We start from the raw sequence: 12,247 nt of genomic DNA on the forward strand, positions 1-12,247 counted from the left end.
ACTTGGCACAAATAGTCACGGTGAAGCACGAAGCGCCTTTTCAACTAGGATGCCAAAGGTCTGCTGAAGAGCCCCTGGCACAGCCAACAGAGGTGCCCAGGCACACGCACAGAGACGACTGCACACACGCACACGCAGGAGAACCACGCTCCGGCAAATGCAGCTGCGCCGGGGACAGGAACGCTGCAAGAGGCAGCCGGGGGAAGGACGGGAGCGTGCAAAATGTTGCCGACTTGGAAAGGAGGAGGGAGAGATTTCAAGGGAGGGGGGAGATCTCTCTCTCGGTGCTCCACGCAGGAGCCCAGGCGTTGAGGAAAGGCAGGTAATAGGTAAATAAGCAGCAAGAAGACGCTCTTGAGGCACGGTTAGAGAGACGTCATCCCCGGCTCGTTTACTAAGCAAAGGCAGCCAAAAGATCCCGGTTAGTTAAACACGGCGACCTAAAAGTATGTAAATGAGGGGCGCGATCGCATTTTTCGCGGCAGGAAGGGGAGGCATTAAAACCACAAAACCCGGCTCCAAAGTGCCCCGAAAACGCGGGGGGGGGGGGGGGGGGGGGAGCCGATTGAAAGTTGCCCGTGAGCCATTTGCGTGCCCCCTCCCCCTTCGGCGGCGGCACCCGGGCGGCGAGCGGGGCTGGCGGAGGAGCCGCCCCCCCCCCCCCCCCGCCCCCGCCCGGCCCGGCGCGCTGGGCTGCGGGGCGGCCGCGCTGTCCCCGTCGGGGCGGCGGGCTGATTGGCTGGAGGGGCCGAGCGCAGGCCGGGCCGCGGCTGGGGCTGGGGCTGGGGCTGGGGCTGGGGCTGGGGCCGGGGCCGGGGGGGAGCTGCGGGGGCTTGAGGCTGGAGGCGGCGGGCGAGGGCGGTGAGTCTGGCGGCGAGCGGGGCGCGGGGAGGGAGGGGAGAAGAGGAGCTCCGCCGGAGGATCGGCTGCGGATCCCGCCGGCTTCCCGGCGGTGCCTGGATGGTCGCGGCGGGAGAGGAGCGGGCTGCCCCGGCACGGTTCGTGCTGGCAGAGGAGCGGGGAGGCAAATGAGAAAGCGTGGATCGCGTACAGATTGTACCTGGATGTCCTGGCACGGTGTGTATACAAACCCCAAACTTTCCTGATGCGGTAAGATATTAATACTCGGCTGACTAGCAGAGGCGTTTTCAAGTTTTAAAGGACCAGATGCGCGCCGGGCTTAAGGTACCGGAGGAAGTCGAAATAATTGCTTTTTAACTTGCTTGGAGAAATGAATTGCAAAAACTTACGAATGCACCGACTCGGCAGTAAAATGCACTTTATATTCATTTTTGCACTGATGATAGTATCTTTCAATAAGGCTGTGCTGGGCAAGAATTTGAAATACAGGATTTATGAGGAGCAGAGAGTTGGATTGGTAATTGCAAGACTATCGGAGGATGTAGCTGATGTTTTATTAAAAATGCCGAACCCTTCCTCGGTTCGTTTTCGAGCCATGCAGAGGGGGAATTCTCCCTTGCTTGTAGTCCGCGAGGATAACGGAGAAATCAGCATAGGAGCTAAAATTGACCGGGAACAACTCTGCCAGAAAAACTTAAACTGCTCCATAGAGTTTGACGTGATCACTCTGCCCACCGAACATCTGCAGCTTTTCCATGTTGAAGTTGAAGTGCTGGATATTAATGACAACTCTCCCCAGTTTTCCAGAGCCCTTATCCCTATCGAAATATCAGAGAGCGCAGCTGTAGGAACCCGGATCCCTTTGGACAGCGCTTTTGATCCAGATGTAGGGGACAACTCCCTCCACACTTACTCCCTGTCAGCAAACGATTTTTTTAGTATTGAGGTGAGAACCAGGACTGATGGTGCTAAGTACGCAGAGCTGATCGTGGTTAGAGAGCTGGACCGGGAGCTGAAGTCCAGTTACGAACTCCAACTCACTGCTTCAGATAAAGGGGTGCCTCAGAGATCTGGATCCTCCCTCCTGAAAATAAGCATTTCTGATTCCAATGACAACAGCCCTGTTTTCGAGCAGCAGTCGTATATAATCCACCTCTTAGAAAATTCACCGGTTGGGACTTTGCTCATAGACCTCAATGCTACTGATCCAGATGAGGGCGCTAACGGTAAAGTCGTGTACTCTTTCAGTAGTCATGTGTCCGCCAAAATTATAGAGACTTTTAAGATAGATTCAGAAAAAGGACATCTGACCCTCCTGAAGCAAGTGGACTATGAAGTAACCAAATCCTATGAAATTGATGCTCAGGCTCAAGATTTGGGGCCGAATTCTATTCCGGCTCACTGCAAAATTATAATTAAAATTGTGGATGTGAATGACAACAGACCTGAAATTAACTTAAACCTGATGTCCCCGGAGAAGGAAGAGGTAGCTTACATTTCTGAAGGGTCACCCCTGGACACTTTTGTTGCCCTGGTCAGAGTGCAAGACAAGGACTCCGGCGTGAATGGAGAGATAGTTTGCAAGCTCCACGGACATGGCCACTTTAAACTTCAAAAGACTTATGAAAATAACTATTTAATCTTGACTAATGCCACTCTAGATAGGGAAAAGAGGTCTGAATACAGCTTGACTGTAATAGCGGAGGACAAGGGAACGCCGAGTCTCTCCACAGTGAAACACTTTACTGTCCAAATCAGTGATGAAAATGACAACCCGCCCCGCTTCCAGACAAACAGATACGAAGTTGTTATCTTGGAAAATAACTCTCCGGGAGCGTACATCACATCAGTCACAGCCACGGACCCAGATCTAGGCGACAACGGGCAGGTGACCTACACTATTTTGGAGAGCTATGTTTTGGGAAGTTCTATAACCACCTATGTGACCATCGACCCCTCCAACGGGGCGATCTATGCCCTGCGAACCTTTGATCACGAAGAAGTAAATCAAATTGCCTTTATGGTTCAAGCTAGGGATGGAGGGAGTCAGCAGCTCGTTAGCAATACCACGGTTGTACTAACCATCATTGACGAAAACGACAACGCTCCTGTCATTGTGGGGCCAGCGCTGCGCAACAGCACGGCAGAAATCTCAATCCCTAAAGATGCTGGAATTGGCTTTCTTGTCACCAGGATAAGGGCTACAGATAGAGACTCTGGTATGAACTCTGAACTCAGCTGCTCCATAGCAGCTGACAAGGAGAACAGCATCTTTGTGGTGGATCCCAAAACTTGTGACATCTCTATCAATGTGAGTGTTGAATCAGTTCCAGCAAAACAATGGGAGTTTTTTGTGATAGTCCAGGATAAAGGCAGTCCTCAGCTTAGTACTAAAGCACTTCTGAAATGTACTGTTTTTGAGTATGTTTATTCATTTTCAAGCACAGAAGCAACTTTGGTAAGCCAGCCCTCCCTGGATGTCTCCATGATCACCATTATATCCTTAGGATCAATATGTGCCGTGTTGTTGGTCATTATGGTTATCTTTGCTACAAGATGTAATCGAGAGAAAAAGGACACCAGGTCCTACAACTGTCGCGTGGCGGAATCGACATACCAGCACCACCCAAAACGACCCTCAAGACAGATCCACAAAGGGGACATTACATTGGTGCCAACGGTTAATGGCACTTTACCCATCAGATCTCACCACAGAGCTTCTCCGTCTTCATCTCCGACCCTGGAAAGGGGACAAATGAGCAGCCGGCAGAGCCACCACAGCCACCAGTCGCTGAACAGCCTGGTGACAATCTCTTCTAACCACGTGCCAGAAAATTTCTCACTGGAACTCACCCATGCTACTCCGGCTGTTGAGGTAAGGTCCATACCTCGCTTTGCACATCCGTTCACTCATGCATTCACTTGGGAGCGTGGCGGTTCTCTGCATGCAGCCTGGGAGAGCAGTAGGCACTTAGGTCTATGCCTAACGAGAACGTGTTACAGGTTTCTCTTTAGATGTCACAGCTTTGCAGTTTTACTCCAATATCAGCTGAATCCATTACCATGGGGAACAAGACTAAACCTATTATTAATAGCATTATTTCTTGGTTCTTCCCTGTAAGGTCGAAACAATGGAGTGTAACATAGACAGTACTCTGCTCTGGTTTACTGCTTGCTTTCTCCCTTGCCTTCCCTTTCCCTCTGTATAGCTCTGTTTAAGAAAGAGTGCCAGAGTATTTATACAGCGAAACAATACAGGAAATTCTTTCGTTTATGGGGATGGAGACCTGAGTGGTTAAAGACTGACACAGTTTAAGCACAGCTGTTGTAATATATGATCGCAGTATCTCAAACTTTGAGACTACCCATCTCAGTCTTTACTGCAAATGCTATGTCATGGCTTAAATGAGAGCTGTGTCCTGGTAACTCTTCACGTGTAGAGCAATGACATTTTATTTTGAATTAGGATCCTGGAATGGTGAGGAGTTGATTCTAATCTGTTAAAACAAAACTCCACCTCTGTTTAATTACTTGTTTTACTTGTTAATGAATTAGTTATTATGAGTTCAGAGGCTAACGAACAGCAGTGCATTTCCTCATTGTACAAGGGCCTCAGATGTTTCCTGTGGCAGACACTATACTACAAAATAGTCTGTGGTACTGCATTATATATGTACAGGAATTTGATTTAATTAAACTTTAAAGGAAAAAAAAAACCCGCCCAACAAACAAACCTGAGAAGCGAATTAGCGGTTTTACAACTAGGAATTTGAGCTTTCATTTCAAGGAATCAGTCTTTTCACCTTTTCTTTAGCAGGTTTCTCAGCTTCTCTCGATGCTTCACCAGGGCCAATATCAACCAAGGCCAAGTTTTCGAGGAAACAAGTATTCCAGAAGCTACAGGTGAGGATCTGGACTGTTCTGCTACATATGCATGTACATGTATCAGAAAATGTAGACATGTATTTTTAATCAAACAGTGGAACATAACGTACGTGAGAGAATTTAATTCCATCACCACAATTCTCTTCACAGGTATGCCCTACAAGATATGGATAAATTCAGCTTGAAAGACAGTGGCCGGGGTGATAGTGAAGCTGGAGACAGTGATTATGATTTGGGGAGAGAGTCTCCAATTGACAGACTTCTTGGGGAAGGATTCAGTGACCTTTTCCTTACAGATGGGAGAATTCCTGCAGGTAAGAGCACAATGGAAGCTGAACAGTTTATTTACAGTGCTGCCTGGCTGTCACTTTGATAAAGCTACTACTGAAAATGCAGAAATTCTTTAGCTTTCAAGTCCTGTGTTTCCTTCCTTTTTACTCTGCTTCATGATAAATACTGAGCTGAAGCCTTCACATATCTAGTAAAATGAAACTCAGACACAACTGAAAATCTGCCCAGAGCAATGCCTACTTTTTTTCTGTTATTCACATCATCATGAGCTGGCTCCAAATTCCCCCCAAAAGCACGATCTGCTCCATGTCCTTAGACTTTTAATGACTGGGTGGATGTTTTTGCAAAGCCAGGCAGTTGTGGTTTGTTAAAAATACACTGAACTATAATTTGGGAGATACATTTTCCACAGTGGGTTTGATCCATATGATACAAACTTCTACCATTCAGAAGTGGATTGTGAAAGTGGTCTAGAAACATGGATGGAGAAGAAAGAAAAGTGTACTTTTTCCCACTGAAAAATGAACCTGAGTGGCAAGAGAAGGATCTAAATATGTCCCAGATTTTAAATCTTGCAACCTTAATTTCTAGAAGAAAGGGCTTAAGACGTGCAATTCAGGGGCAGAGGGCAGAAAAGAAAAAAGCTAGAAAAGGGCGAGCGAAAGTAAGATAAAAACACACGTACCTATTAATGTGTATGAAGTACCACTTTTATGCCCAGTTGTAAGCTGAATAAGAGAGGCTATGGGAAATCACGCTAAGTACAGATACGAGAATTTTGTAATTACTTTAATAATTATACAGCCACTGATTGTATCCTCGATCTTGTACTTATTTCAGATCATATTTAGTTTTCTCTGTATAACCGACAGGGCCAGATAATTAAAGTGTGGTTCACTGAGCCAAGAGTGTAAACTTAAAAAGTTTAGTAAAGTCGTTTTATACATGGGGGCACATTGCTTTGTGGGGCAGTGCAGCACATATTCCCTCCTGAAGTGACCCCCCCATATTGCCCAGGGCGGGAGGAGAGGAGCCGCGGTGCCCCAGCTCCTTCCCTCTGCTGCCACGGAAAACACCGCTGAGGGGATGGTACCTGACCGTGGTGTGTTTTACCCCGAGGAATAAGCTGTTATGCTAGGCAAGGGCAACCCCCAAAAGTTTAATTTGTTCTTCTTATATATCTTAACTTCAAAATTTTCTTTGGGTGTTTTGCTCCAGACTACATCTTGTATCACCTACCCGGGCATTCACCTAGCTCCTCGACTTAGGCTTATGTACCCAGTGTTTGAAAACCAGAGACCTTGAAAAGTTACTATTTTTTCAGAATCCTTAACCAAAATGTGGGGTCCTAATGTGTTCTTTATCCTCATCTCCCCCAGCTTCTCCTACTTACTCCTCTGCCAACTAATATGAGGCATGTCTCATTCCCTCCTGCGGTTGGCAAGGAGGCAGGGAGGGATCTGCCGGAGCTCTCAGTTGCCAGGGGAACTTCAAGTGCACTGGTGTTTGCACTGGCACCCAGCCCCACTGCTGGCAAGAAGAGCTGTCCCCTTCCCGGTGGGCCGCCGGGGGCTGCCAGCAGGCGGGAGCGGTTACCCTCTCGGCTGGCTGAAATACCCACGACTTGTTTTCCGCTCTCGCAATTCGGTCTCTAAACAGGAAGCCAAAGGGTAGGATTTCCAAAAGTGCCCGGCCTTTGCCCAACGCTAATCACATTCAAAGCAAGGAAAGCTCCGGCTGAGTACAGACAGAACTGGGTTGGGCTCTCAAGACGGGCATTTAATCTCACCCAGCTGTCCGTTTGCCGCTGTGCGTGGTCTTAATGCGTCAGATGAGCGTGCTGAACCTGTTCAGATGAGACCTGGATTCATCTGAAATCTGAACAAATAAAAAGGAAAAGAAAACTTCCTGGAGGTTTCCTGTTCTCCATTTTGAAAGGTTTCTGCATTGTCAGTCTGGACACAGGCTAAATGCTGTGAGAAAGTCCTTTCAGTTTGTCCCTTTAAGGTGGAACTGGAAAGGAATGGAGCCAGTCCCTTGAACCTTCAAAAATGACACGATCAGAAAGTTCAATAACTGTCCTTGAAGGACTTGTTTCTTTCTCTCTCACTTTTCAAATCCTCACCAATAAGCTTTAAGGTCTGGCAAAAAAACCCACAACAACAACAACAAAAGCTGTTGTGCGTCTGTTTTTTTTTAATTTATTGCTGATTTAAGGACAGACTGTGACACCATTCAATTTTCTCGGAGTATCTTTCGATCTTATGTTCAGGAATGTCAGAATTTATTATTTTATACCAAACCCAATCCTGATAACATCAGTAACAAAAGTCACAACAAGACAACCCTCACTACTAATGAAATAATAGACCATTGAAAGTCTCCCATTAGTTTACAGGAGTCTTCTTAATTAGAAGAGTAATTCTCACCTTCTGGATGAGTTGAGAGCTTGTTGAGGCTCCACGGATCACTTAGAAATCTTTTCTCCTTTGTAACTCATAGGCATTTTCTGTAAAACAGCACACATGTGCTTTTCATACGTGGGAACAAAGCACTTGAAGGCATTTCAGTCACTCCTATCAAAACTTCAACCACTGATATTTTTTAGGTCGCTTTTTTTGTTTGAAGCTCACTGATCAGCAAGCCATTTGCAATAGCTTGTGCAATATCCAGCCTGCAGCCTGAGCCTGTATTCGTGAAGAAATTCATACTCTCACATGTAAGACACAGAGAAAGTTTATACTCAGAGGAATGGAAAGGGCATTAGGAAAGCAAACGATATGATAGGCTGTGTAAAGCGCAGAGATAAATAATGCTGACAGGATGAGAGTAGGACTTTATCAATCACTGGTACGTCCTAAGCTGAAATACTCTGTTCAGTTCTGCTTACGCCATGGCAAAGAGATTTTTTGATAAACTGAGTAGACCTAGAGCCAGATGGGAAATGTGATGAGAAAGCGAGGAAAACTTACAGGGCGTAACTGCAAACGTTTGTTATGTATTCAATATATAAAGAGAGAAAGAAAAGGAAACTCTGTGCTGCGTGGGCTAATCTAACCATTAATTGATAGAGAATTAGGGCAGAAGCTTCTTACGGTCAAAATGTGCATAATGCAAAGAGTCTGGCATTTCTGAAAACTTTCTTTTGAAGTACGTGGCTCAAATTCAAGTCAGTGGCCCCTGCGGCGCCGAGGTCTTTCCCAGCAGGTCTGCCAGGCACCCAGGCACCATGGCTTCGTGTCCTACAGAGTCGGCTCCCTCTGGAGAGGACAGCTTGGCCTCTCTCCTGGCACGTCTCCCTTTGCAGGCCTGTCAGACAGAGCTTTGCCTCCCTCCGCTTCCAGGGGCCATTCCCAGAGCTCTCCAGGTGTTCGCGGAGGACTCTTGCAGTGCCCCTCCGTGGGCCGGTTCAGACCAGCGTAACTCCCAGGGATGCGGCCGCTTGCCCCATCGTATTGCTTCTCCCTGAGAGACACCGCTGAAACCAAGCAGCTGCTCCGTTGTGGCTCCGGAGCGGCTCCGTTGTCTTCTGCTCTCCAGCCCTCCGGGCTGGCCGGGATGCCTGCCTGGGGGGTGAGAGCCCTCCTTGTGCCAACGCCTGCGCCGGCACGGTCCCGTAACCGCAGCTACAGAGCTGCAAGTGCACCTCAGAGTAAATCCAGTGTGAACACTGGAGTCACACGGGGGGTGAATTAAGCCCTAGGTGTTCTGATACTGGATTCAGATTTAACTGGTTCAGTTGAGAAGGTGGTATGGCAGTGGATCCCCCGTGTTGGGTATACACCTGGCTGTCAGGCCCAGGGGAGGTGTGCTAATGAAGAGGGAGATCCCTCTGCACGTTACTGTTCTCTCTTCTTTATTTCCCCTCTCCATTTATTCCCACTTTATTACTCTGATATGCTTCTCTCGCTGCACGTGGAAGACTTCACTAAAACTTAAGTAAATGCTTGGAGGTAGAAACACCTTTGTTTTATTTTGTGGGTTTTTTTAATGAAACAGCGCTGTACGAAGGGAATGAATGGCTTTAAGTCATGAGTGCTTCTTTTCCACCTGGGATTTACATGTTTAGTAAAGAGATCTCTAGTTAAGAGATCGCATTACTGTCTTACATGTTCTGCGTTTATCTGTCTCATTTTTTGAGACCATTCGGAAATGGAAGTACGTTTAGATCCAGGCCACTGGTATTTGCCACCTTCCCGCACGCAGGAAGCGAACCCAAACGTCTTTGATTTGAACCAAAGATTCAAATGATTTGATTTGTCCAAGGATTTGAACATCTTTGGACAAGTTCAGTCCTTGTGTTAGTCCCTGCGCATGTGAGGGATATCTGCAACAGGAGGGGGACGCTCACTCTCCTCTTTTTCTCTCTTGCAGCAATGCGGCTGTGCACGGAGGAGTGCAGGGTTCTGGGGCACTCCGACCAGTGCTGGATGCCGCCGTTGCCCTCTCCCTCCTCCGATTACAGAAGTAACATGTTCATCCCTGGGGAGGAGTTCCAGTCGCCCCAGCTGCAGCTGCAGCAGCAGCAGCAGCAGCAGCAGCAGCAGCAGCAGCAGGGCCTCGAGGAAGATCCACAGCCTGCTGATGCCGGCGAGAAGAAGAAGAGCTTTTCGACGTTCGGTAAAGACTGCCAGAGCGAGGAGGAGGCAGGGGACACCTGTACCTCCTCTCTCCTCTCCGAAATGAGCAGCGTCTTCCAGCGCCTGCTGCCTCCCTCGCTGGATGCCTACGCGGAGTGCAATGAGATGGATCGCTCCAACTCGTTGGAGCGCAGGAAGGGACATTTGCCAGCCAAGACTGTGAATTATCCACAGGGGGTGGCAGCCTGGGCAGCCAGCACGCATTTCCAAAATCCTGCCAACAACGGGCCCGCTCTGGGGACTCACTCGAGCGCGCAGCCTTCCTCTAAATGGCTGCCAGCCATGGAGGAGATCCCAGAGAATTATGAAGAAGATGATTTTGACAACGTGCTCAACCACCTCAGTGATGGTAAACACGAACTCATGGATGCCAGCGAGCTGGTGGCAGAAATTAACAAGCTGCTGCAAGATGTCCGGCAGAACTAATTGTTTCAAAAGCCTATTTTTCCATATTTATGGAAAACTGGCAGGGAAAAAAAATAAAGAACGAAAAACAGACTGAAAAGAACTGGCATTGCCAACTAGTTGCATTTATCATAAATGTGTCTGTGTATGTTGAATATTAAAATACTGTATTTTCATATGTACACAATGCAAGTGTGATTATCTTTATCTGTATTTTAAAAATACATTTGTACCTTATATTTATGTGTAATTTAACAAATAAATTTTATTTTTGTACACCCACAGCAAGCATGTTTTCCTAAATGTATATAGGTGGTACCACCCTTGTCAAACTTCAGCATTCCTGCCACACAAGCATGTTAAAATAAAAAGAGGGATATTGCTTTCCCTTATTATTTCTTTTACGTCTCAAATGCTACAAATACGAATTCAAACCACTGAAGAGTTATGCAAACATTAGTTTCAATAAATGATCCAACACCTTGTTGCAATGTTTCATTCTTATAATAAAGAACTGTCAACTCCCATGAAACCTAAAATGTCCTTTTTCTTTTGATGCTTTTGGTCTATAGAGTCATTTTCCCATTTAATTAATGGATTATTGCAGGCTGGGGTCTTCCGCTCTTTTACAAGTAAGTGTTTTCCGAAGTGAACAGATCATGGAATTCAGTGATGGGACTTCCAATGTTATCTCTGGAAAAAAAGGTGAATTTGTTCTGCCGTTGTTACACTGCAAAGCCAGTTGAAGTGATCCGTGTATACTTGAAAGACAGCAATAAAATCAGCTTTTCTGACCTCAAGCTGAATTCTTGATTTATGTAAATAAAAAATTGCAATTGATTGCTTTATCCTTGTAAATGACACCAAAATAAAAGGAATGTTGCCTCTCCCAGGAAAGCAGCTGATTATAGCTATATTTTGCCTCTGTGGTAAGTGTGCCTATCTGTATCTGCAAAGTAGTACAGAAATACTTGCAATTCCTAGGAAAGAGCTATCCTGCAGGTACGTTGGCTCTCGCTGAATCCCACCCTTCCGTAGCGGGGCTTCTCCTGGTACTGAAGCGAGCTCAATGACAACAGGGATTATACCGGGGTGCCGTCACCAGCGGGGGGGGACGTAACTGTCGTGGTTTAGCCCCCTAAGCCCCGCGCAGCCGCTCGCTCCCTCCCCCCCGCTGGGATGGGGGAGAGAATCGGAAGAGCAAAAGTAAGAAAACTCGTGGGTTGGGATAAGAACAGTTTAATAATGGGAACAAAATAATAGTAATAACAATAATGAATTGTAATGAGAAGGAAAACGAGAGAGAGAGGAACAAAACTCAAGGGAGGAAAAAAACCCAAACCAGTGATACAGCTGCTCACCACCCGCTGACCGATGCCCAGCCCGTCCCCGAGCAGCGATCGCTGCCCCCCGGCCAACTCCCCCAGTTTCTATACTGAGCATGAGGCCATATGGTATGGAACAGCCCTTTGGGCAGTTGGGGTCAGCTGTCCTGGCTGTGTCCCCTCCCAGCTTCTTGTGCCCCCGGCAGAGCAGGGGAAGCTGCAAAGTCCTTGACCAGTGTAAGCACTGCTCAGCCACAACTAAAACATCCCTGTGTGATCAACATTATTCTCATCCTAAAATCCCAAACACAGCACTATACCAGCTACTAGGAAGAAAATTAACTCTATCCCGGCCAAACCCAGGACAGTAACTAATATGCCTCAGATAAAAGTCAATGTGGTCCCTTTAGTTCCTTTTTTTCCAAAAGGTTTTTAGTTAGCTTGTCATGCACAGGGACATTTTTGTAATAGTAAACAAACTGATTTTACAGTTGAGAAACATGGGTGGGTTCTGGAGTCCTGATGCTCATTTCAGGACAGTGTTAACTTATTAAGAGATGGCCAGAAAAACTGGTATTTTAGGCTCTCCTTCAGAGCTGCGGATGCATATTTTTTTATAAGGTATATTTTTTACCAGAAGTGTAAAAAACTGTTGAAATAATTCACGTGAACCTGGGCATAAAAACTGGCACATACCTTTATTCTGGAGAATTGCACTTGTAAAGTACCCTACAGAGTATTTTTTAATGGTAGATACAGAAAAGAACTGTTTAATGTTACCTAAAAAAGCCAGAATTTTGTTGTGTGCATAAGCTTTATTTGTTTGGTCTGTGCGTAAGG

General features: G+C 46.7%; 1 protein-coding gene across 2 annotated transcripts; it reads left to right on the forward strand.

Annotated features, from left to right (window-relative positions):
• The first annotated feature begins 1,084 nt into the window (after window positions 1-1,084).
• On the forward strand, window positions 1,085-10,569 carry PCDH18 (protocadherin 18). 2 transcript variants are annotated; one of them, XM_075501059.1, is made up of 4 exons: window positions 1,085-3,736; window positions 4,676-4,764; window positions 4,897-5,060; window positions 9,412-10,569. In XM_075501059.1, exons 1-4 carry the CDS (start codon window positions 1,232-1,234, stop codon window positions 10,101-10,103), a joined length of 3,450 nt encoding a protein of 1,149 aa, XP_075357174.1. In that variant the 5' UTR covers window positions 1,085-1,231; the 3' UTR covers window positions 10,104-10,569. The 2 variants fall into 2 exon arrangements, with proteins under 2 accessions (XP_075357174.1, XP_075357175.1); XM_075501060.1 differs by having other exon boundaries at window positions 4,679-4,764.
• Window positions 10,570-12,247: the final 1,678 nt, after the last annotated feature.

The sequence above is a fragment of the Mycteria americana genome, chromosome 4 (genome assembly GCF_035582795.1).
Source record: "Mycteria americana isolate JAX WOST 10 ecotype Jacksonville Zoo and Gardens chromosome 4, USCA_MyAme_1.0, whole genome shotgun sequence".
In the NCBI taxonomy this organism is placed as follows: domain Eukaryota; kingdom Metazoa; phylum Chordata; class Aves; order Ciconiiformes; family Ciconiidae; genus Mycteria; species Mycteria americana.